The sequence below is a fragment of the Pelodiscus sinensis genome, chromosome 25 (assembly GCF_052426305.1).
Source record: "Pelodiscus sinensis isolate ZL-2025 chromosome 25, ASM5242630v1, whole genome shotgun sequence".
Lineage (NCBI taxonomy): Eukaryota > Metazoa > Chordata > Testudines > Trionychidae > Pelodiscus > Pelodiscus sinensis.
Window position 1 is genome coordinate 3,206,935 of NC_143076.1, and position 26,651 is coordinate 3,233,585.

A 26,651-nucleotide genomic window follows, 5' to 3' on the forward strand; every position below is an offset into this window, starting at 1 on the left:
CAGGGCCAGCAGCAGCCAAGGGTCCTGCTGGGAACCCCAGGAGATGCTGGGGCAGCAGGGTGGGGAGCACAGGCCGAAGCCCAGGAGCAGTGCAGCCAGCAGGGGAGCACTGACCTCCCCTGGTCTGGAAACTCACTGGTCCAGGACAGCTCAGGTCCTGAGGGTGTCAGACCAGGGAGGTCCAACCTGTACTTGTATCTTTCTCAATACAGCTCTGATTCTGCTTCATTGAAGTCAGTGCAAACTTCAGGAGTTGCAAGAGCAAATAATTGCTTGTTTGAACTGAGAAGCAACACAAAACCTGCATGTGATCCATTCTGTCCTTCACCCTGTGGCTAGAAAGACAGGAAAGCATAGGCCTGCACTTTAGAATGGCGAGTGTGTAGGATCCCATGCATTTATGCAACCCGGGTTAAAACAGTAACTTTTTTTCAAGGTATACCTTACAAGCTTCAACACACTACTCCATCAGGTTTCTGTAGGAGCAGGGATGGGAAAGATTCTAGCAACTTTTATAGATGGGGAAACAGTTGGAAAAACCTTCAGGGTAGTAATCAAAAGCTGCATTTATCCAGCTGCATAAAAATAGGATTGTGTTTTAAGTTTTCAATGTAGAATTCATGTCTATTTCTTCCTTTCCCTTTAGTCATTCCGCCGCCAACCATACATATTGAAAGTTGCAACGAAAACTCCATAAGTTTCACCCTAAAAGTTGACACTGATATTAAGGTAATGTCAGAACTTCCTGGCTAGAACCAGAACAGAGCTAGATGAAAGTTATAAATATTTGACAGGATAAACATTTGTTATATAACATGGCTACAACAACACTGTGAACATAAAAGAGAACAACAATCTTAATCTTGTTCAGACAAATTACTTGTCCGCAAGATAAGCAAATCATGTGGCCTGAAAGCAAATATATGGCCAACCCCAAAGATTTGGGATTTTGTTGAAAGAATTATTTAATTGTTAATTTGTAAGTACTTTGCCTCAGTCTGGTATTTACTATGTAATGAGAGGGTTCCAGATCCAATATAAAAGGCAGAGGATGCTGGCAGGACTATATCTGCCTTGTAATTTAGAAAATTAATGACACTTCCTTATGCTGTGGGCTAACATCATTCCATCTCATGTGGAAAGGTAAGTCTACGTGAGATGGATGTTTCCTAGGGTATGTCTACACTACCACCCTAGTTCGAACTAGGGTGGTAATGTAGGCAACCGGAGTTGCAAATGAAGCCCGGGATTTGAATTTCCCTGGGCTTCATTTGCATATTACCAGGCGCCAACATTTTTAAATGTCCGCTAGTGCGGACTCCGTGCCGCGCGGCTACACGCGGCACGGACTAGGTAGTTCGGACTAGGCTTCCTAGTCCAAACTACCGTTACTCGAGGAGTAACGAGGAGTAACGGTAGTTTGGACTAGGAAGCCTAGTCCGAACTACCTAGTCCGTGCCGCATGTAGCCGCGCGGCACGGAGTCCGCACTAGCGGACATTTAAAAATGGCGGCGCCCGGCTTTATGCAAATGAAGCCCGGGAAATTCAAATCCCGGGCTTCTTTTGCAACTCCGGTTGCCTACATTACCACCCTAGTTCGAACTAGGTTGGTAGTGTAGACATACCCTAGAGAGTTTCAAAAGGAAGACTGAGAAGTGGGCCTTTTTTTGTCCCGAATAGTCAGTTTTCACTCAGATTACAACAAAGTTACCTGTACTTACTGTATGTACTATAAATTGTTTGATAGATATTTGTCTGTGTTGCAATTCTATGTAAGAACTAGCCAGTAAAGCAATAACAAAGAATAGCTTCCCCATGCCTTTGCCATTAAAAATCTGAGGGAAACAGATTTCCTATCCTACTAGAGAGATTTTTTGCGGGGAAGGGAGAATTGTCCCATTTCGAAATGGGGGAAAAAAGTAAAAATCTCAAAAAAAGTAGGAACTGATAATATGAAAAACACATTTCAGATGGAGACAATCAAAATATTTCATACGCTGGATTTAAAAAAGTTTTATTTCAATTCTCAGAGGGGGTAACCAGGTGAGTCTATATCTGCAGAATTCCTCATGGTTTTTATTTCAGTATTAAGTTTTTATTTTAGCTTCTTAGAACTAAACTAAAATTTTTTAAACAAAAACTGTTTGGAATAAAAAGGTGAAAAATTTCATTTCAGAAAGTTTTGTTGCTTTTTAATTTGGGAGATTCGATGACACAGACGCCTTCTTGCAAACAGTTTCAATTTCAACAAATCAACATTTTCTGACTAAAACTCCTGACCAGCTCTATTAAAAATACCCAGACTTTTTTCTTCAACCTGGCTTCTCTCATGTCCCCATCCCATTACAGTGCCTCTGTCCCTTAGGGAGGAGAGATGGGGAATGGATTGAGACACCCAGGGTGCATCTACACAGCACCCTTACCTCGAAATAAGCTATGCAATTTGTGCTACACAGATTGTGTAGCTTATTTCAATGTTATTTCAAAATGGCTTATTTCAAAATCTGGTGCTGTCTACACAGTGCCAAATTTTGAAATAAGGTGCTATTCTGAAATGTCCCTTATCCATCGTGCAATGAGGTTTACAGGGACGTCAGATTAGCGAGCCCATTATATTTCAATATAACGGGCTTGCTCTGAAGATGCAGAATAGCTATTTCAAATAGCCCTAGAGATAGTGCCTTGGGGAGGGTAAATAAGCTCCTTCTTTGACTGTACCAATTCCCTCAGTTGTTACAGGAAATACCACCCAAAGGCTTAAAACAGCATAGCAAACGGCTCATCCATTCTGTGCGGTGTTTGTCCTTGACAGGTGACTGGTTATATTGTGAACATCTTCTGGACGTTTGATACCCATAGGCAGGAAAAAAGGACTTTGTTCCTAGATGGAGAAAAGTCAGCACAAAGAGGTAAAACTTGTAGCTGGAGCCCACTTGTCTGGGACATCCCGATAAGCCGGTACTGGTAGTTCAGGCTTTTTCTGCAACTATTGCTCAACTGAATAGTCCGTAGTTTAGGAAGATTACTCATGTGAGTATGAATTATTCTGGTGAGCAAATGATTTCAGGGCTGAGCTACAAATCCTTGACACTTGTGAAAACCCCCAGTAACTTGGGATTCTCGTGATCATGAAGTCCCCAGACTCTGGGTGACAGTGGCACATGTAATCCCTGCCCCTTTCCTTTCACAGGATTCTGGGGGGTGGAGGAGGGTTTGTCGTGACCCTGCATCCTCATTCTTCCTCCATGCACTGCCAGAACAGGAACCTGCACCCATGGATGTGCAGAGTTCTGCCTCTGCTGCTCCCTGTTCTCCCCCACAATATGCACCTGAATCACTTTGGGAAGGAGGAAGGCTTATATATGAAGTGGAAAGACAAGAAGAAAAATCTACTGAAAATGCCAAAGAAAGATCCAGATTTTCAGACCCTGGCTCCTTTTGTGGCTAGACATAGGGAGCAAAGCAGGTGCAATTTTGCATCTCATGAGTACGTGCAGATTTATTTTATCCAATTTAGATGTCTTCAAGACCAGATTGGCTAGATCAGGTTGACCACTTCACTCTGGTATTAAGACTGCAGCTTAGAAATTGATACCTTCTCAGATTCGGGTCATAGCACCACTGAGGCTAATCAGACGTGGCCCTGATAATCGGTTAAGGTGAAATCTTTGCCATTTACTGTCAGGATCCACTGTTTCAATTAAGTGACATTCCCAGGTGTGACTGTATTAAAAATTACTCCTAGTGAATGCAAGTAAAAAAACCCAACTAGCCTAATGACTGTGTATTAGTGCTTAATGTTTATTAAATATTTATCTACTGTCGGAGTGATTACAAATAATTTGCTTAGTCCAGTGGCTCAACTCTCTCTTCTTGTTTAGTGGGTAATCTGACGGCACACACGCCATACGAAATTTCTGCTTGGGCCAAGACTGCACTGGGTGACAGCCCTTTGTCTTTTGCACATGTTGTGACCAGCGGTACAAGACCCCCGTCGCCAAGCCTCAAAGCCAAAGCCATCAATCAGACTGCTGTGGAGTGTACCTGGACTGGACCAAGGAATGTTGTAAGGCTTCCTTCCTTTCTTACCAGTCACAACTTGTCCTCATTTTAGCCTTAGAATCTCAGGCCATAAGCCATTCAGACAGAATATTTGATGGGTTTGTGGGGACATCCAGTCCTGCCCCCTACGAAAAACATGGTGAACTTTGCACCTTTATAGTGATTCGCACCACAGACTCTGCAAAACACATCTGAAAATTCATGCACATCACATCATGTATCCACTCTCGTTGGTTCATATATTTGTACCCAACACAATAGGAGCCAGGCCTTGATATTATCTTGATACAAGCAAAATAAAAAATAAACTGTGATAATCCAGTGCCATTTACTGTAGCTCAGGCCCCCTGAATGAGAGAAGTCCTGGCTTTGAGTAGGTTTTCTGGTCTTGAGTAGGATTAGTGAAAGTGGATGAGACCTTTGCGAAGGCATATGGCCATCTTTGGTAGATACCTGAAGCAAAACAGATCAAAGCAGTTAAAGACAGGGAGTGAAGAAGGCAGCTTGCAGCTAGGGAATTGAGGCAGACTGTGGATGCCCATGGTAATTTGGACACCTGTAATATACATTTGACTCCTCTGATGTATGAAAGGTTCCATATGATCTTTCATGACACCAGTTGGTCTGGACCAAAGTTTTAAGTCTCCTCCAAAGGACAGGATCCCGTCCACCTCAAACTACAACATAATGCTGTGACCTCAGGTGGTTATAGATGATGAAGACTAGGACTTTAACAGGGTTCAAAAAAGAGCTAGATAGATTCATGGTCCATCAATGGTTATTAGCCAAGATGGGTAGGAGTGGTGTCCCTAGCCTCTGTTTTTCTGGAAATGGGTGACAAGAAAGGGATCACATGAGGATTCCCTGTTGTGTTCACTCTCTGGGGCATCTGGCATTGGTCTGCTGTTGGCAAACAGGACCCTGGGCTGATGGACCGTTGGCCGTTCTTATGTTCTTATTCAAAGGGAGGGAGGTTGGACCTCCTGCTGCATTTCCAGAACCTCTTTTGTCCTAGGCAGTAATGCATGACCCTAGATTTAAACAGATAGTTTGGGTCATTTGGTAGCTTATATCCCGTACAGCCACAGAGCAGCGGAATAGCTTCTTTTTTGTTCTACTTTGCAGGTCTATGGTGTTTTCTATGCTACTTCGTTCCTAGAACTATATAGAAGCCCTCAGAACACCAGTACGACTTTACACAACATCACTGTGATCGTGAACAAGGACGAGCAATACTTGTTTCTGGTAGGATGGTTTTCTATTTATTCTTTGCACACCTACAGCTTGGGCTAATATGTGGTACTGATGCCTTAAGACTTGCTATTAACCAGCATGTTGTCACTTCAAGGTCCGAGTAATGTCTCCGTACCAAGGACCACCTTCCGACTACATTGTGGTGAAGATGATACCAGACAACAGGCTTCCTCCTCGGCACCTGCATTCAGTGCTCACCAGAAAGACATTTGCTGTCATCAAGTGGGAGTCGCCCTATGATTCGCCTGACCAGGATATGGTAATATTTTTGCGCACGTGACATGCCAGTGGAAAATGTTACTCAACTCAGTAACAGATCCATTTGGGAGAGATCCGCTCTAATGATAAGATCAAGTGCTCTATGAATGGAGAGCAGTCCGCATTTTAGTGGTTCTGATTCTATTCTTATTTGCTTTGGGATAACTCAGACCTAACACCACTGAAGTCAATGTAGAATTCAACTTTCAAGTCTAGTAAAGACCCGCTAAATTGAACTCAGAGGGCACCCCCAGTGGGCAGCCAGTACTCCTGTTCCTGTGAGGAGGAAGGGTACGTCTACACTACAGCGCTAGTTCGAACTAACTTAGTTCGAATTAGTTAATTCGAACTAAGCTAGTTCGAACTAACGCGTCTAGAACTAAAAACTAGTTCGAACTAGCGTTTTGCTAGTTCGAACTAGTAAGTCCACATTGAGTGGACTCTGAACAGGGCTTAAGGATGGCCGGAAGCAGTGCCGGCAGGGCATAAAAGGAGGACTTAGAGCATGGAGATGCTGTCTCAGGCTAGCCGAGGGCTGCGCTTAAAGGGTCCCGACCCCCACCCCGGACACACAGTTCTAAGGGGTGCCCCGCTTCCAAAGAAGTTCTGGCTTGGAGTGCCCTGAGTGCCCACACTGGGCACATCACACCACTCGGCCATCAGCCCGGCTGCACTTGCCGCAGGCTGCCATCTGGGGAGAGGGAGTAATTGGGGGGCTGCAGGAGAGCTTCCACCCCCAGAAGCCCGCAGAGCCAGCCCAGTCCTCCCCATCGGGGGCTCGTACCCCATTCCTCCCTCACCTCCTTCCACTTACCCTTCCCTAGCCCCTCTTCTTATTGATGTACAAAATAAAGATAACGTTTCTTCCAACATTGACTCTGTCTTTATTGAAAAAAACTGGGGGACACTGGGAAAAGGAGGTGGGAGAGGGGAAGAGAAAGGCTGGGAGAGGGGAGGGCAACTAACATGATCAGGGGTTGGGAACAGGTCCCAGATGAAGAGAGGCTACAGAGACTGGGACTGTTCAGCTTAGAAAAGAGGAGACGGAGGGGGGACAGGATAGAGGTCTCTAAAAGCAGGGGTTGGGTGGAGAGGGTGCATTCAGAAAAGTTCTTCCTGAGTTCCCATAAAGAAGGACTAGAGGACACCAAAGGAAAGGAATGGGTAGCAGGCTTGAAACTAGTAAGAGAAAGTTGTTGTTCTTGACAAAGCAAATAGTTAACCTGTGGAACTCCTTGCTGCAGGAGGCTGTGAAGGCTACAACTAGAACAGAGTTTAAAGGGAAGTGAGATCAAGTGATGGAGGTTGGGTCCATGGAGTCCTATTAGCCAGAGGGTAGGAGTGGTGTCCCTGCCCAAAGTTTGTGGAAGGCTGGAGAGGGATGGCACGAGACAAATGGCTTGGTCATTGTCTTCGGTCCATCCCCTCCAGGGTCCCTAGGGTTGGCCGCTGTTGGCAGACAGGCTACTGGGCTAGATGGACCTTTGGTCTGACCCAGTACGGCCATTGTAAGCTCAGGGCTCAGTGTCGGGGGTCTCAGTGGACCCCCTTGATTTTCATGCACACCTGGTCCTGGGTGGCCAGGCTGGCAGCTCTCCTGCCCTAGACAGCCACTTTCCTGTGCCTAGTGCGGAGATCATGGACGAGGTCCACGATGTCCGCACTAGCCCAGGAAGGTGCCCGCCTCTTGCGGTCCAGGGCAAGCTCCCGGGAGCCGCCAGCCTGGTCCCGGCAAGAGGGGGTGGGCTGGGGGGCATCGGGTGGGTGGCTCTGTGCCGTGCCAGGTGCAGGGTCTGCTAGCTGGGTGCTGGCAGGCTTGCACCTGGCACGGGCACCGTAGCCAGCCCGTGCCCCTTTAAGGGGTCCGGGGCCGGGAGGGGGGCATAGAGTTTCCCTGGTGTTGGCCAGAGTGGCCACCAGGGAAACCTGGGGAGGGCTAGCCTCCCACTAGTTCGAACTAAAGGGCTACACAGCCCTTAGTTCGAACTAGCTAGTTCGAACTAGGCGTTAGTCCTCGTAAAATGAGGTTTACCTAGTTCGAACTAAGCGCTCCACTAGTTCGATTCAAATTCGAACTAGCGGAGCGCTAGTGTAGCACCTATTAAAGTTAGTTCGAACTAACGTCCGTTAGTTCGAACTAACTTTGTAGTGTAGACATACCCATAGGGAGCCAATAGGAGTGTTTGCTCCTGTTGGCCTCTCGCTTTGGGGATGGTGGGGAAACTTGAATCATGGTAAGTCAACTCCCACTGCATAGTGAACATAGCTGGAGTTGTGTATCTTTATTCAACCTTCCCCTTTAGTGTTGACCTGGCCTCAGTGATTTTGGGTGACTTCACCCAACTGTAAAATGAGAATAATGATGCCAACCTCCTTTATAAAGTTCTTTGAGATGATACTGATCTGCTCATGAAAAGTGTGATAAAAATCAGATAATACTATTGTAGCTATAATAATACAGGAGCTATGAATCCTCCCTGTAAAACTGGAATGTCAATTTGAATGTAAAAATAGCAAAAGATTGTATTTTACATTGAAATACAACACAGTGCAAACTTTTCTTTCCCATCTTATTCCCAGCTGCTAGATTTAGTTTGTCAGTAAATAGCGTTCGGCTGTTGGGCCATCTGCTGATAATGTGCTGTAAGAAGTTGGAAAGCCCACTTGGCTTCACAGATTTCCAGCATATAGAAAATGTTGTTAAATGTGGTTCAAATGTGGTCTTGTGTGCTAACTAGCATTTTGTATCACCAGCCACTGAATGGGAAGTAGGAGCGTCTGTTGTTCACTCTGTGTCCTTTTCTTCCCTGCAGCTATACGTTGTCGCAGTGAAAGATTTAATTAAAAAAACAGATAAAATCTACAAGGTGAAAACTCGGAACAGCACAGTGGAATACACCATTAAAAAGCTGGAGCCAGGAGGAAAATACCATATACTTGTTCAACTGGGAAATATGAGCAAAGAATCCAGTATGAAAATTACCACAGGTAAGGAAAGAAGATTACCTTTGGATGTTGTGGGAGGTTAGTGCATAGTTGTCCAGTAGGAGAATTTAACACTTTTCACTAAAACATACGAACAGCCACACTGGGTCAGACCAAAGGTCCATCTAGCCCAGCATCTTGTCTTCTGATATTGGTGAATGCCAAGTGCCCCAGAGAGAATCATGTGACCTATCCCCTGTTGCCCATTCCCAGCATCTGGCAGAAGTTAGGGACGCCATCTGTGCTCAGCCTTGCTAATAGCCATTGATAGACTTGTCCTCCGTGAACTTACCCGCAGGTTGAACCTCTCTAGTCCAGCATGCTCTGGTCTGGCAGCATCCGTGGACAGGAACACCAAGGACAGGGTAGGCCCTCTGCTCAGTGAGGAGGAAGAAACAATAACAGGAAGTTTGGAAATGGCAGAGGTGCTTAATGACTTCTTTGTTTCAGTCTTCAACAAGAAGTTTGATGGTGAAGAGATGCCTAATATAGTGAATGCTAGTGGAAATGGGATAGATTTAGAAGGTAACATAAAAAAGGAACAAGTTAAAAATTACTTAGAAAAGTTAGATGTCTGCAAGTCACCAAGGCCTGATGAAATGCATCCTAGAACACTCAAGAAGCCGATCGAGATGATATCTGAGCCTTTAGCTATCATCTTTGAAAAGTTATGGAAATCGGGAGAGATTCCAGAAGACTGGAAAAAGGCAAATCTAGTGTCCATCTATAAAAAGGAACCCAGGAAACTACAGATCAGTCAGTTTAACTTCTGTGCCAGGAAAGATAATGGAGCAGGTAATTAAGGAATTCATCTGCAAACATCTAGAAGAAAATAAGGTGATAGGGAACAGCCAGCATGGATTTGTAAAGAACAAATTATGTTAAACCAATCTGATAGCTTTCTTTGATAGGATAACAAGTCTTGTGGATAAGGGAGAAGCAGTGGACATGGTATACCTTGACTTTAGTAAGGCATTTGATATGGTCTCGCATGACCTCCTTATCAATAAATGAGATAAATACAACTTAGATGGGGCTGCTATAAGGTGGGTGCATAACTGGCTCGATAACTGTTCTCAGACAGAGACAAACACCTACAGGATCTTTATAGCGCATCCCTAAAACTGAAATACCCACTTGGAGAAGTGAAAAAACAGATCGACAGAGCCAAAAAAGTACCCAGACATGAACTACTTCAAGACAGACCCAAAAGAGAAAATAACAGAATTCCACTTGTTATTACCTACATTCCACAACCCAAACCCCTCCAACACATTATATACAACGTGCAACCCATCTTGGAAAATGATCCCTCACTCTCAGAGGCCTTGTGGGAAAAGCCTATTCTCACTTACAGACAACCCCCCAACCTGAAAGAAATTCTTTCCGGTAGCCATGCTTCACAACCACATCATAAGCATCCAGGAACCCAGCCCTGCAGCAGCTGCAGTGCCAACTCTGCCCACACATCTATAAAAGCAAATTCATTATTAGAGCCAACAACATAAGCTACCAAATCAGCGGATCATTCAACTGCACATCCAGTAATTTGATCTATGTTATAACGGATGGCTGGGACATTATTAACCTAACATTCAATGAATATGCCAACAGCCCTTTGTCTGTGTAGATTCTTGCATTAGGACTCTTCCTATCTAATTGCTATCGGATGATCTTTATCTGCTTCTTTTAACTATCCAATCTTTAGGTGCTTATAGGTTACCAGTTCTGCCTACTTGTTTTTCTCTTTGATATTTTCATACCCTCTGCTCCTTGTTTCCCGCCCCCTCCTTTTTTCCCTCCTCCCTCTTCCTTCTCCCCTATTTATTTTGGGTCTTCACATCCTAAACTCAAAACTCCGGTCATCTGAAGAAGTGAGCTGTGCTCATGATACCAACTACATGTTTTGTATACAAGTGCTACCAGACCATTTGTTGTTTTTTAAGTTTATCCTGTACAGACTAACTCGGCTACCCTCTGAAGCTTCTGGACAGGCAAGGCACTGCGTTCAGCTGTATGGAGTGGAAATCCATCAACTTCACAAAGAAACTCGCACAGATCCAAACTGACATCATCTTCCTTTCCAAGTGCAAACAGATGGACATCATACCTAAGGGCAAAAAACACAGTACAATCTACATATCCACTTAGGAAGGAACAATCAGTTTCACACATACAGAATGGGAGGTGACTGTCTAGGAAGGAGTACTGTAGGAATGGATCTAGGGGTCATAGTGGACCTCAAGCTAAATATGAGTCAACAGTGTGACTCTGTTGCAAAAAAAAGCAAACATGATTCTGGGAAGTGTTGTGAGCAAACACTTAACAAAAGTGTTGTAAGCAAGATTCGAGAAGTCATTATTCAGCTCTACTCTGCAATGATTAGGCCTCAGTTGGAGTATTGTGTCCAGTTCTGGGCACCACATTTCAAGAAAGATGTAGAGAAATTGGAGAAGATCCAGAGAAGAGCAACAAAAATTACTTAAGGTCTAGAAAACGTGAGCTATAAGGCAAGGCTGAAGGAATTGGACTTCTTTAGTTTGGAAAAGAGAAGACTGAGGGCACATCTAGACTACCCTCGGCTTCTGAAAGAACATATGCAAATTCGACACAAATTTGCATATCTTCTTCCGATCTCTTTTTTGGAAGAGGGTTTAAAAAAAAAAGCAGTCTAGATGGGGGGTTTTGTGCAACCTCCCCCCTTTTTTTGGAAGAACCCTTATTCCTTCAAAAATGAGGTTTATAGGGTTCTTTCAAAAAAAGGGGAGGGGGGGGGGTTCGGTATCTAAAAGGGTGTCACAAGGAGGAGGGAAAAAAATTTCTCCTTGGCCTCTGACGATAGGACACGAAAGAATGGGCTTAAACTGCAGCAACAGAAGTTTAGGTTGGACATTAGGAAAAAGTTCTGAACTCAGGGTGATTAAACAATGGAATATATTGCCTAGGGAAATTCTTTGGTTCAGCACTGGTCAGGCCTCAAGGGCACCAGACTAGAGAGGTTCAACCTGTAGTTCTTTTTAGAAGCATGGCCTTCACAAAGAGTTCCACACAGGTTGACTTCATGTTGTGTGAAGAAATATTTCCTTTTGTTTGTTTTAACAACTTGCTGCTTATTAATTTGATTTGATGATCCTTAGTTCTTGTGTTATGAGGAGTAATAGCACTTACTTATTTGCATTCTCCATACCAGTAATGACTTTATAGACTGCTATCACATCTCCTCTTAGTCATCTCTTTTCCAAGCTGAAAAGTCCCAGTTTTATTAATCTCTCCTCATACGGAAGCTGCTCCATACCAATAATTATTTTTGTTACTTTTTTCTGATCCTTTTTCAATTCCAAGATACCTCTTTTGAGATGGGGCAACCACACTTGCTTGCAGTATTCAAGATGTGAGCGTATCATGGATTTATATAGAGGCAATATGGTATTTTCTGTCTTCTTATCTAGCCATTTCATAATGATTCCCAAACATTCTGTTCACTTTTTTGACTGCCACTGCACATGGAGTGGATGTTTCAGACAGGATGTCATGGGCTGGATTGCAAATATGCTCAAGTCTGAAGATGGCCCCTAGGCCATGAGATTGAGACCCCTGGGCTAGATGGACCATTGATTTGATCTAGTATGAGACACCGGTGTTCTTATGTCATCCAATCTATTTTCCATACTTGAGGACTGATCCTGAGAGATAATGAGCATCTGTAACTCCCAGGAAAAGCACTTAAAAAAACTCTTAAAAGAGGGCAGCCACTAACAGTGTCAGGCAGGGAATTTGTCACCTTCTTAAGTGTAGGCATTAAACATGTCTTTGTTGTAGTCAGCAAGCAGCATGCCTACCAGTCATTTGCTCCTCCCATTGATTCCAGTTGCAAAACTCTCATTGATTTCAGTGGCGAGGGTCCTTCATATCGTTTCAGTGTATATAGAACACTGCCGAATGTTAGATAGATAGATAGATAGATAGATAGATAGATAGATAGATAGATAGATAGATAGATAGATAGAGGGGGTGGGTGAGGATAGATAGATAGATAGATAGATAGATAGATGGGGGTGTGCGGAGATAGATAGATAGATAGATAGATAGATAGATAGATAGATAGATAGATAGATAGATAGATAGATAGATAGATGGGGGTGTGCGGAGATAGATAGATAGATAGATAGATAGATAGATAGATAGATAGATAGATAGATAGATAGATAGATAGATAGATGGGGTGGGTGGGGATAGATAGATAGATAGATAGATAGATAGATAGATAGATGAACTCTCAGTGATCTTGTTTATTGCAGTTTCTAAAAATAGAGACAATACTATTAAGTAACACGTTTGCCTATTTTCCCCATTTGCAGTCTCACTATCTGCACCAGATGCCTTAAAAATTCTAACAGAAAATGATCATATTCTGCTTTTTTGGAAGAGTTTAGCCTTGAAAGAAAGCAATTTTAATGAAAACCGGGTAAGTCACAACATTTGCTTTGGTTTTGGGGTTTTTGTTTGTTTGTTAATTAAGAAGCTGGTATGGTTCAAGGTGAATTAAGTGCCGTTTTACAGACCAGCTTGAGAACACAATGCACTGACGTGCATGTCAGTGTGTGCACATTCCTGTGTGTCTGCCTGTGGCTAGATAGATAGGAATCTCCCTTCTTTCCCAGCATGCCTTGCCCTACACTATCTCTGCAATACAGCTGTTCCAGTGGACTCCATTACCCAACCTGTCTTACTCTTCTGTTGTTGAAGGTGAGAGACACTGGTGTGGAAGAACCACAAGGAACCAGGGTAGACTGAAGGGAGAGGCAAGTTCCAGCCAACCCTGCCTGCTTATAAAACTTCACCTTCAGGACTCAGGGCTAGGGTCAGCATTTTGGTGTTTTTAAGGCATTCCAGATTGCTTCTCTGAGCTCAGTTCTTCCCCTTCACTGACCCAGATGCCCATTCTAACCTGCAGTGGAGTCGCAAACTGGCCTAGGAGGAGTAACTTCATGAACTCATTAAAAAGACAGTACACCTCCCTGTTCCACAAAGTTTTCCTGATATTCCTCTTGCATGCAGATAGCTTTGTTTATTCATCAATGAGATGAGACCCATTTCAGTAGCTTTTAAGAACATCGATCGCCCTTTCTGAAAATCTCCACGGAGTAGGACAATCAAACAGTTCAAGGAGACACCAAACCTTTCGTATGGAGGTCGTCACAGCAGTAGTGCTTGAAATACCTAAAGACTGAAAGAAGATCTACAGGAAGTGGAATTGGTGGTGCTCAATCCTAATCCAAGAGGATCCATGCCACAAAAGTATCATTCTGTCTTTGGCAGTGTGAGAGAAATGCTAAGCACTGAATAGCCCATGGATAGAGCCCTGTGCAGATACAAAATTGGTATTCGCATCTGCAAAAGTGATGTGCGGATATCCACATCCATAGAGCAAATACCCACAGATATAAAACAGATATCCACAAATTTGCAGGGTTCTACACACAGAATTTGTAGCTGCATCTGCCTCCGTATCTGCAGACATGAGTGGCAGATATGAATACCTGTGGGTATCTGTGGATTTGCAGGGCTCTACCAATGGAGGCTGAAATCTCTCAGCACTAGACTAGGCCCTTGAGGTTAGGGTGAATGTTTATATTCCTGAAGAAAATGTGTATAATTGCTGTCAACAGGGCTAAATACATTAGCAAAAAAAAAAAGGGGTGTGTGTGTGTCTGAAATAACAAACCCTGAAGAACCAAGTGATCTGGGTTTTATTCTCTGGATTTTTTCCTTGCATTTCAGGGTTATGAGATACATATGTTTGATAGCACAATGAATATCACAGCTTATCTTGGGAACACCACAGAGAACTTCTTCAAAATTTCCAACCTGAAGATAGGCCACAACTATACATTCACAGTTCAGGCCAGATGCCTTTATAGTGGACAGATGTGTGGGGAGCCTGCTACTCTTCTGTATGATGAACTAGGAGCTGGTATGTTTTCATTCATTGTGTTTCTGCCTTAAACTAGACATGATCAAAGCCTGTCTTTTAAATACAAAAACAAAAGCTGTTTTGTTGGGTTTTTTTACTGTGTGCTCTTCAGGCCAAGGACTTCGAATATTATAAATTCCAGTTACGTGTTTTGCTAGAGGGCATCTAGAGGGGATCACCACTGTTAGCAGGATTTAAATGCCATTGTGATTTTATACCATGCAGAGTCATTATTCCACTGGAAGATCTTTAGGAAACTAAACCGACAGCAGTTACCCGAACACTGTAAAGCAGCAATTGCAAATGGCATTTTTTTTCCCATTCATAGGTGAAGATGCCTCTGCATCGAAAACTGGTAAATCCACAGATGTAGCGACCATCGTGGTCCCAGTATTATTCCTATTGCTCGTGACCATGGGGATAGGGTTTGTTGTATTGTACATGAGACACAGAAGACTGCAGAATAGCTTTACTGCCTTTGCAAATAGCCACTACAGCTCCCGCCTTGGCTCAGCCATATTCTCTTCTGGTGATGATTTAGGTAAGTAGCACTATTCCATGTCCTGCAATTTTATGAGAGGTTTGTGTATCTATCCACTGAAGCTCTCTTGATGCACTGATCTGAGTAGCTGGTAAGCTGTTGAAATGTTTGTAGTTCTTGGTCACGTTTCAGTAGCAGAGAGCAGGTCCCAAACTTCCTCAAAGCGACGCACAATTTTATGTTTCTGAAGCACATTATTTGCAGCTCTTGTGCCATCTGCCCTTGACTCTAGTCCCAGCCTACCTCACAGGCAACATCTATAAGAGTGTAGTCTACACGTCGCTGACCGTACCTTCTCAAACCATGGCCTGACACATACACAGCACTGGCCAATAAGGATGTATGGCAGTGATGGGCAACTAGTCTAGTGAGTGGGCTGCATGAATGGACAGATACATCCTCTTTCTTCCTTTTTATCTACCATCCCTTGGCATTTTCAATACATGGAAACACAGATTCAGCTCCTACTTGGGCCAACTCAGCCACCTTCTCCCTGTTGGAGTTTCTGTCCTATGCCCATTGGAAACAAGAGTCCCATGCACTTCAAAGGGTTAGGATGTCTGAGCAAAACTCTCTGCTAGAATAAATCCACTGAATTCCGTTGAAACCAGAAGAGAATCTAGTTCCATGTCTGTGTTGAGAGAATACTACAGAATACTACACTCACTGTCAGCATCCAAATTTATTCTAGTGTCCTCAGCCAAAATTGTCCCAGTTTCAGCTCCACCCCAGAGACTGCTGTATTTTCAATGGCAAATAAGTTCTTGTGCGTGTGTGTTGGGCTGTATTCAACTCTTGTACAAGTTCCATTGACTTATGTGGGAGCAGAACAGGCACCTAACTTCTGTTTTGGGGACACTTTGGAATGAGTCTCTGGGTTTGTTCTTGTTCCTGTTGAAGTCTGTTGGTAGGATTATATCCCATGTGGTCGATCAGGTCCTGCATAAATAAGATGCTTTTTACTATTGTTAACTCCAAGGTCTCGCTTTAATGCCAAACTGCCATGTCTGTACCAAAATCTACACATGAAGCAAATTGTTCTCTGCACCTTCAGTTAGGGAGAGGAAATTGGCTCAAATGGTCTTAGCCTGCTCCACTACATTATTCCTAGATTATGCAGGAGGTCAGACTAGATGATGTAATGGTCCCTTCTGGCCTTAGAATGCATCAAACTGCTGTAGCAACATGACAGAACATTGTGTTTACTTTCCAGGCGATGAGGATGACGAAGCCCCTATGATAACTGGATTCTCAGATGATGTTCCGATGGTCATTGCATGAAGCACATTTCTGACTGTAAACCAAATGGTGTAAATATTTCATTTGATAAAAATAGTTGATTGTTTATTTTAAAAAATGCACTTTGAGTTGCAATACATTATTTTTATATGGGCCAAAATAATAAAAAAGTACACTTTGTAGTAATCAATTGTGAACTGCAGACCAGGTTGATTTAGAAACAAATTGCTTTGTTTTAACATTAATTTAGTCTTACAAGGCTGTGCTTGCTGGGCATGCTTTTAAGTCTGTGAGATGTTTTCTCTTCACTAAATTGGCTACTCTTTTTTATTTTTCTAAGACAATAAGAAATTTATTTTAAAAATTCAGGAGATTATATATAGTGAGGGAGACAAGTAATATAGTCCCTGATGGTTTTACATTTACTTAAAAAAAATCAACCTTTGGACTTTGTTTTATATGAAAGTGTTTTTGTTGTGTTAATTTATTGGGAAACATGCTTTAGATCAGATTTCCAGAACTGTCAAACTTTGTACACATTGTGGAGAATGTGCACCATTTTATCTTGCACGGCAATAGATTTTTGCTATCACAATCATTGTTACTGCCATAATAATAAAAATAGTTAATTTTAACCCCCCCTCCCATTGTTAAAAAATGGAGTCAAAATTTTAAAACTCTGGGGCCAAATTCAGCAAAGCACTTCAGCACTTTCTTATCTTGAAGCATGTCTTAAGTCCCAATGAAATCAATGGGATTTACACATGTGCTTCAGTTCTTTGACTTTTCTGAACCAGACCTCAGGGCCAAATGTGCAACACTTACATTCATAAAGATCTAAATATGTTGGTGGCCTCATTTTCAAAAAGGGGACCCACAGCTCCCATTGATTCTGTCCCTGAAGCCAATCAGACCACTTTTTGATCCTGATTCAGTCAAGGTACTTAAGTATGAGCCTGCTTATATTCACGTAAATATTCCCATTCAAGTCACCACTCATGTACATAAGATTTATTTACATGCTTAAGTATATTGCTGAGTCAAGGTCTAATTTAGGTGATTAAGGTCCAGATTGTGCAAATATTTAATACATATTAGTAACTTTAGACATGTTAGTACCACTGACTTCCATGGTACTAGCAAGTTACTTGTATGGAACTGTTTAGAGGTCTAGCCCTTAATATGGATTTAGATAATTAATCCTAAACTCCACAATTTTCAGTTCTGACCTTTTCTGCCTGACAGAACTCCAGACCATGGAGTCCTGTGCATCACCAGCATTGCCCTACATGCTGTAGGGTTACCTAACGTGTATTTACGTTAGTCTGATCCTTTAGTTAAATACATTATTGATAAAAATTGGAAACTAAGAGGAAAAAGAGGTCACTGTCTTTAAAAACACATTTCAGTACATGCTGTCAAATGCAGTTTGACCAACGTGTTTCCTCTATTGAACTTCTTTAGGATGCTGTTATATTGATGGGCAGGCGGAGGGTGGGGTGGAGACATGCTGTCTTAAACTAGAGAAAGTGCTTTGAATGCAGGTTTTTCACAGTCTTATGAAGCTCTACTTATCTGAAAATCTGAATTTATTTGGGGTTACAAAAGCATATTATATTCCTTCATTACTATTTCCTCAAAATAGTTGTGGTTTCAACTTCAGCTTCAGAAGTAATATATATATCTATTCCGATCATTATCTGTTCTGCACTTACTGCAAACACACCATCAGCTACAAAGCTAAACGTTAGCAGTTAAAAACATCTGGTACCATTGTCTAGCTTTTTGTGACAGTAGAGTTTGAATTCAACCCATAGAGTCAAAACTACTTGCCAGCCCAAGAGCAAATACTGTAAGTGAGTGTTCACGGATCACATCTATACATATTTTATATTTGCAACACATATTGGCTCTATACCAGTAAAATACAATGTGTTGTCCTGTCATTATATAAATATTTTAACCAAAAGTATCTTTGTTGTGTAACTTGAAAATATAATTGCAGTCTTCCTATGGATAGGGTGAGGCCAGCAAGGTCAATTATGTTTAGATAAACAAGTGATTAATTTCAAGCAAGAAAATGTACAAATAGTAGAAGTTCTATATGGTTCAATACACTACAGAAATACTAAATCAGCTGCTGGCAGTGTGTCATTCCCCAGTGACAAATGAGCTCTTTTTCTTTTTTTTTAAATGGGGGGGAACCAAAATGGAATTGGATTTTAAGGACACTACTCCTTTATTTAGAGTTATGACTTGCTTGTTTTTACTTTGTGTGAGGGCCAGATGCTATTGTGAGCAGGGCCAGTCCGAGCCATTTGCGCACCCCGGGCCCCAGGAGCGCAGCACCGCCCCCGGGAGTGCAACTCATGCACGGCCCCGCCCCTGGGCACGCGCCACTCCCGGGTGCCCGGCACATACGCGGCCCCGCCCCTGGGTGCCCGGCGCATGCGTGGCATCACCATGGACGCGCGGAGCATGCACGGTGGCTCCCCTGCCTGGCCCTGCGCGGTGCCCCCTACATTGGGGCGCCCTGGACAGTATCCTGACTAGCCCATACCTCGGGCCAGCTCTGATTGTGAGATATACATTTGGAGGAACTCCAATAAAGTTTGTTGGAAATTAAATCACCTCCGATTTACACCAGTATATCCAAGATCAAAAATTTGACCCAGGGTGACAAATCCCTAGATTTACTGAATACATTTCTGGGAAGCTGGGGGGAAGTAAAAAAAAAGAACGAATCCAGGGATGTGGTGGATTTTTTGTTTTGTTTTGTTAAATAGATATTACTGCACAATCTCTAAAAAGAAATAGTGTAATAGTATCTCAAAAGGGGTATGTGTGTGTCTCTAGACACTGATACTGGTCAAATCCTGTATGCTTTACTTACCTAAACAGTCATGTTGACTTCAGTGGAAAGACTCACCTGAGGCAAAGCAGAATTTAACCCATGCCTTTTGTTCCTGTGTAGGGACACACACACTAAGACCAATTCCAACTATTAATAACTCATGGCCACTTTAAATAAACTGTAGCGATTCTCCAGTAGGATGTTTTCAAACTTTTGAACCTGGCAACCTACTTCCCCTGGGTGACTGATCATTGCTGGTCACTTAGACTGAGTTCACTTCTCAGCTGTACAAAATACTGACTCTTTCCAGTGTGAGCCACTTAGTTACAAATGAAAAATACTCCTGGTTAACAGTGCCTCGGTTGATGCAATGTGGGTGGAATAAAGCTCAGTGCCTGGGTATTGCTTTAGCTCACTTAAGGGTTGAAGTGTCATGAAGCAGGTTATAGGCCTCAGGCAAGCTCTCCTCCATGCAGAGGAGTGTGTGTGTGAATTTTACTTTGTGTGACTAGTACTGTCATTGAATGAGAGCCTCAACTCTCAAAACTTTCCCCCTGCTGCAGAAATAACCACTGTGCTCTTGTCAAACCAGTCTTACAGGGCTAGTGCATTTTATATAAATGGAAAACTGTATGTTCCAGGGAATATGAGCAAGATCAATGCAGTGATGGATAAATTGTATATTTTATGAACTTTTGAAGCACAGAATCTTGTTCCCAGATATGGGCAAGGGGTCGTTGTAAATACGGTGCACACAATATAGATCCAGATTTTGTTCTTGTTTTGGTGCAGTAGTGTTATGAAATGTGAAGCAAATTGTCACCCTAAGGGTGCATCTAGACAGCACCCTTCTGTCAGAATAAGCTACACAATTTGTGCTACACAATTTGCATAGCTTTATTCTGAGTCTAAATTGAAAGAGCTTAGTTTGAAATTTGGCTCTGTCTACTATGGCAGTGTCAGACCCATTCTTGGGTCCTAGATCCCTGCTCTGTCCACGATCCCACAGTCTCACTAGCCCTTCCCAGTGTTTGGGCTTCTGCCTCTTGGCTGTACAGGCACTGGGACAGACACCCTGGTCAGCCTGGGCTGAGTAACCAGTCCCCCTCCATCACTGGCTGGGCTCTCAGCCCACTTGGGGAAGGAAGCCCAAACGCTCCTTGTCAGGCCCCTTACCTTCCTCCTCTATTCTGGCAGTGCGGATGTTCTGTTTTTCAGCTTCTCTATCCTTTTCCTTATCAGCTCTCACTTCCCTTCACCTCCTCCAGACTCGTCTTCCACTCTCCCCTGCCCTCCCTCACAGGCAAGGTTTTTAAAGAGGTCCTGTGTCAGTGGCAAGGCTGAATCAGCTCACCTGGCCCTTAATTGATTTATAGCAGCCCTGTCTCAGCTTCCCCTGATTAGCCAAGACTGTTGCTGGGTTTTTTTGTTCTTTGGGGTTTTTTTTTTGAGCTGCCTCTCTCCCCATCCATCAAGTCCTTTAACCTGCCCTATCACACTACACAGCATCAGATTTCAAAAGAAGGCACTATTCCAACAAATCCCTTAACCCTCGTGAACAAGGACGCCGGAATGGCTGTGTCTAGACTGGCAAGTTTTTCCGGAAAATCAGCAGCTTTTCCGGAAAAACTTGCCAGCTGTCTACACTGGCCGCTTGAATTTCCGGAAAAGCACTGACGATCTCATGTAAAATCATCAGCGCTTTTCCGGAAATACTATGCTGCTCCCGTTCGGGCAAAAGTCTTTTTCCGAAAGACTTTTGCGCAAAAGGGCCAGTGTAGACAGCATAGTACTGTTTTCTGCAACAAAGCCCCAATCGCGAAAATGGCGATCGGGGCTTTTTTGTGGAAAAGCGCGTCTAGATTGGCCAAGGACGCTTTTCCGCAAAAAGTGCTTTTGTGGAAAAGCGTCCTGCCAATCTAGACGCGCTTTTTCGAAAATGCTTTTAACGGAAAACTTTTCCGTTAAAAGCATTTTTGGAAATTCATGCCAGTGTAGACGTAGCTAATATGTCCACCAAAAGGGTATCCATTGTACCTGACTCTTCTAGCTTGAGAGGGGTAGCCAAGTTAGCCTGTAACAGGAAAAACTTAAAAAACAACCAATAGTCTAGTAGCATCTTAAAGACTAACAAAACATGTAGATGGTATAATGAGCTTTCGTGGGCACAGCCCACTTCTTCAGATGACCGGAGTGTTGGATGTCCAGACTCCGGTCATCTGAAGAAGTAGATTTTGTTTTTGACTATTGGTTATTTTTTTAAATGACTCTTCTAGTTATGTAACCCTGAGTGAACTTTTGAGTCTGTTTTATTGTTCATGGCACACATTAGAAGTAAGCCAGCACTCTTAAGTCCATTTGAACTAAAGACAACAGATGAACGTTTTAATTATATTGGGTCATTGGTTTTTTATCTTATATAGTGAAATATACATGAAGTTTCCATTTCCTAAACTTGAAATCTGAGGACCCCTTCAGGAAAATGAAACCAGGCCCAGTTTTTCTCTGCACTGTGAACAAATTACTTCAGTTCTCTGTATAGCAACAGCCTTGTCCATAGAATGATAGTCTATATTCAGCTGTCTATTGAAAGCGCTACAGTGATTTTATACGTAGCACTGCCACTAACTGCAGCATACATTCTGCATGTAGTACTTGTACATGATTACCAGGAAAGTAGTTTTGATCTCAGTCACAGATCAAAAATAGTTAGGATCATGAAAATCCTGACTAACAAACCCCACATTTACTCTTCGTGGCTTTCTAGTGGAATGGTACAGTTTGGACCTCCCTGGTCTGGCACCCGTGGGACCTGACTTGTTCCAGATGAGGGATTTTGACAGTCCAGAAGAGGTCATTTCTGGCCCCCGCAGCCCCCGTTACCCCCCCAGTCCTAGCTCGGCCGTTGGCCTGCCAGCCACCTCCTCCCTGCCACGGGCCCTTCTGCCCTGCCAGCCCCACCACCATGTGTCAGGCTCCCTAGCCTCGCTGGGCAGCCATGTTGGTCTGCAGGGCTCCCAGCTGCCAGCCCTCCACTGGGACTCTCTGGTCTGGAACGTCCATGGTCCTTCTGGACCACAAATGTTGTCAGACCAGAGAGGTCCAGTTTAGAGAAGTTCAACCCGTACTCTCAATTAATGGAATTTTCACTTTTAGGTCACCAGACGGAGTCCAGCACAACTCAGTGTTTGGTAAATGAGTTGAAAGATCTCTGCCCATTTCTCAATAGACAGGTGGTCATTACATTAAAGCCTAACCACAACACAGCACTAATTAATAAAGCTGTTTCCAGACTCTGAATCCAAAAGCATATGGCCAGGAGCCTGGCCTAGAGACGGTTGCTCCCGGGCTGGTGTGAAGTAATATTGGTAAAGCTGGTAGAGCTTGCTTTACCACTGACCATGCTCAGTGGACAGAGGAGCTTCAGTCTCTAGGATGCTAAACATTCCCCTAGCAAACCAGGATGCCCTTGTGCCACAAATACATGTACAGAGAATCAGCATGTTTTCTCTGGTTTACCGGGACCTCAAATGATTTAATGACAAATGTCGCTGATTTGTCAGTCCAACTTTAGACACTGTATTTCAAGAAAGATGAGAGTAATATTTTCCTAAATAAATTCCACATCTTTTTCAAATGGACTTCAGAATTTGACTGGCCTAATTGAGTTAGTAACCTTGGAACCAGGAAGCTTCCTCACTATAGTATCAACTTCAAGGGGTTTACAAACAAACAGTGATCATTCTAAACTGGCAGCACATAATATAAACAACCGATCTCATCAGCATTAGCTTCTCCTCTGTAAGCTCTTTAGCGTGATGCTTAGATATTTATCATTTTGATTGCTTTTTTATGTTTTTTTTCAGTTACTGATTTCTGCTGATTTTAAGTGTCTTATTGCACAATTTTGAAGGATTTTTTTATTTTTCAATGTCAAACTTTTTTCACTGAATAAAAAACAATTAAATGAGTCAAGAAAACAGATGTTTTAAAAAAATCCACTTTACGTGTATCCTGAGATGGTGATTTGTTTTTTTGTTTGTTTTTTTGGAGTACAATAAAAATGTTTGATGCTATTTCTAAGCACTGGGTTGTTTTTTTATTATTTAAAGGATGTATTTTGTAAATAGATTTATCAATGACAGAGTCTGAAATTGACCTGCTGTGTTGTGCCAACAAATCCCATTTCACTGATGCCAGCTCTCATGGTTTTAATCACAAGCCTCATGATACTTAATGTTTTCCTTAAAGCCTCAACTCCCGGAGTCACATGATTCTATAAGACTCTCAGCTTTCCTCTAAAAAATAAGTTTCTAGCCCTTGTGGTCAGAGAGATAAATTTGTAAATGTGACCTCTAAAGAACCCAGCATTCATGAATTTCTCAAGAACAGCATGGTTTTCTAGGCAGTCTCAAGATTTTGTGAGAACCTGACTTACGGCTTTTGAACATTGGGATTGACAAGACTGCATTGGGGCTTAAAATATAGTCCACATGCCTGAATGTCTCCCGTAATGAGCTTTGATACAGAAGTATGTGCATGTTTGTATGATGAATCTTGTTTAACTTTTATTATGTTTTCAGGATAAAAAAGTTCTGTGGATAGTGATCATTTTCATGGTAAATATTTTCACATTTAGCTTGACAACTGAGCACTGCAGAATCCCCATCACACATTATCTTATCCTTGCTCTTTGGCATTTATGTTAAGATGGCTCTAGAGGGCACAATCAGGCAATACTTCCTCCTGCCAAGCACAGTACAAACAGAGATATATTCCTGTCTCAAGCAGCTTAACACACTGGCTTGATCTTTTCCCCTCCTCTCCCACAAGGAAACCATCTTAGCTACCACTGCATCCTATAGAGAAGGTGAGCATCTATAGCGGGGGGGCAACACAAGGTGAAAGTATAAGATGTCTAACTTCCAGATTTTTCACACTGTATTTTTACCATGATAATACTTGTATTGCCCAGCTCTTTTCATCAGAAGATCTACAAATCTGTCTCATTACTCCCATTTCACAGATGAGGACACTAAGGCACAGTCTTATTTTTTCCTGAACACTCCTATCATGCTTATCTTATAGTTGCATTGTAAGTTCCTTGAAGCAGGAGACTGCCTTTTGTGTTAGATTTATATTGCAGTCAGCACAATAGGGTCTTGGCTCACAGCTGGGCCTCCTACTACAATACAAATAAATAATATTCCCATTATGTCCATCCAGAATCAAACACTGCAAACTAAACATGATGGCTACGTCTAGACTGGCATGATTTTCCACAAATTCTTTTAACTGAAAAGTTTTTCCGTTAAAAGCATTTGTGGAAAAGAGCGTCTAGATTGGCACGGACGCTTTTGCGCAAAAGCACTTATTGCGGAATAGCATCCATGCCAATCTAGATGCGGTTTTGCGCAAGAAAGCCCCGATCGCCATTTTCACCATTAGGGCTTTTTTGCGCAAAACGGTTCTCAGCTGGCTACACTGGCCCTCTTGCGCAAAAGCATTTGCACAAGAGGGCTTTTTCCTGAACGGGAGAGTCATTGTATTTGTGGAAGAACACTGACAATCTTACATTAGATCGTCAGTGTTCTTGCGCAAATTCAAAGCGGCCAGTGTAGACAGCTGGCAAGTTTTTCTGCAAAAGCACCTGCTTTTGCAGAAAAACTTGCCAGTCTAGACGCAGCCGATGACTATAGAACCAGTGGCTGTCAGCACTAGGGATGTTACATTTAGATTAATTGGCTAATCCAACAGTTGATGCAATTTGCATTGACTATTCGATTAGTCGAGAAGGGCACCTCCATGGCTGTTGCTACACTTCAAAAGTGAAACACTTCAGGGAGCACGGGGCAAGCAGAGGACTCAAGCAGTCCCCCACTGGCCCCGTGCTTCCTACAGCATTGCAAAGAGGTAGTGCCACATGGAACCCAGAGTCAGCAGGAGAGACCCCAGCTGACCCCCGGCTCCACATGGCGCTGCTGCTTTGAAGCATCTCTTCCCCCCCCCCCCTTGCTGCCTCTTTCTGATAGAGGCAGCCAGGCCGGGGGGTGGGATGGAAATGACTTGTTCACATCCCCGGTCAGCACAGCAAAGCTAGAATTGCCAAGATATTTCTTGAAAAGCATTAGGCATTTCAAGAAACAAACGAACTCAGCCCTCAAAACAACAGCTGAAGACTTGGTTCCTGTGTTCTTTCCCTCTGTGACCCAAGCTTGTTCTGTCCCGGGCACCAGTATTTGTATTAACCCCTCTGGGCAAGATAAATGCAAAGAAAAAATAACTCTCCAAAGCAGGACTAGAGCCTGGTTGTAAGAATGTAGCTCCCAACTGTCCATGAGAAGAAAAGGGTCAGCAAAAAGAAAGATTGGGTTCTTTGAGTACCTGACGATTCCAGTTTGCGTGCTGCATGCACAGTCGTCACAAACTTTTTCCCTTAGCAGCTCACATGGGGTCAGCTCGGGAGCCCCCTGGAGCAACGCCTTCATGGTGCTCAATATATGACCCTACCGAACTGACCCTCACTGTCAAATCCTTCCTACCATCATCCATGGTGGCCTTTGGAACTGGGACTCTCTTGCTTTGCAAATGCCTCTAGTATTTGTTTTATAGTTGTTAATACTGTTAGTGTAGGTGACTGAGCAGGATCTTTCCCATCCACCCACGGATGTAAAACCCCATTTAATCAGTTAATTGATCCAATTTAATCAACTGTGTTCAACGTGTTAGCCACTTAAAAGAAGGTGGGGGGCTAGGCAGCCCCTGCCTGCGGCTTGCTGCTCTGGCTTGGCTGGGCCCATCACCGCTTGGGGGCTGTGAGGCAGGTGGGGCTGCCCCAGCCCTCCCTCCAGTTACCCGTCACTGATACGCCTCACCCAATAAGGGTGAGGGGGTTACTGGTTAACCATTCACATTCCTAATCCCCTCACCTCTTGTCCTCCAGGCTATGGCACAAGCTCAGGGCTTCAAGCCTGGAAGCACAAGCACAAGCCAAATAGTAACCCCCACAACTCTTGCCCACAGTGTCTGGGGCGGCACACCAGACCAAGCGCTGCAAATTCTGCAGGGATGAAAAAGGAGCAGGATTTCTGTTTGAAGAAGCTGCTCACGGAATCTGCACTTCATCCAGTGTCTTCAGACCACCAGGACTTGGGCCTGAACACTCCGGCATCGGTTTGCTAGTTGGTGCCAAGGAAGGACTCTAGGACTCTAGTGTGAGTGACCCTCGGCACCTGCGATCCCTCTACTTCCCCAGTGCCACACAGGTGGCATGCACAGACATAGAGGGCAGGGCGCTCGCCTCAGAGAGCTGCAGCACTGACAGGGAATGCCTTGCTGCAGCCAAGGAAGGGCCTGACTTCCAGACAGCAAGAGTTGGTGCTGTCAGCTCCAGCACCTCAGACAGCACCGTCATGTCCAGCACATGGCAACTGTCCGGCCGCGCCGCGCCAGGTGGTGCTGTTAAAGCCACCTTCCACCCCAG

General features: G+C 43.5%; 1 protein-coding gene across 2 annotated transcripts in view; it reads left to right on the forward strand.

Annotated features, from left to right (window-relative positions):
- Positions 1 to 23,254, forward strand: part of SORL1 (sortilin related receptor 1) — a 156,875-nt gene extending 133,621 nt beyond the window's left edge. For both annotated transcript variants that reach the window (XM_075909722.2, XM_075909723.2), the window contains exons 39-48: positions 647 to 729; positions 2,814 to 2,910; positions 3,883 to 4,067; positions 5,189 to 5,308; positions 5,412 to 5,576; positions 8,389 to 8,563; positions 12,919 to 13,025; positions 14,342 to 14,534; positions 14,863 to 15,075; positions 16,289 to 23,254. In XM_075909722.2, the coding sequence (XP_075765837.2) occupies positions 647 to 729; positions 2,814 to 2,910; positions 3,883 to 4,067; positions 5,189 to 5,308; positions 5,412 to 5,576; positions 8,389 to 8,563; positions 12,919 to 13,025; positions 14,342 to 14,534; positions 14,863 to 15,075; positions 16,289 to 16,356 (1,406 nt within the window). In that variant the 3' untranslated portion in view covers positions 16,357 to 23,254. The remainder of the gene's footprint in view (positions 1 to 646; positions 730 to 2,813; positions 2,911 to 3,882; positions 4,068 to 5,188; positions 5,309 to 5,411; positions 5,577 to 8,388; positions 8,564 to 12,918; positions 13,026 to 14,341; positions 14,535 to 14,862; positions 15,076 to 16,288) is intronic.
- The last annotated feature ends 3,397 nt before the right edge of the window (positions 23,255 to 26,651 follow it).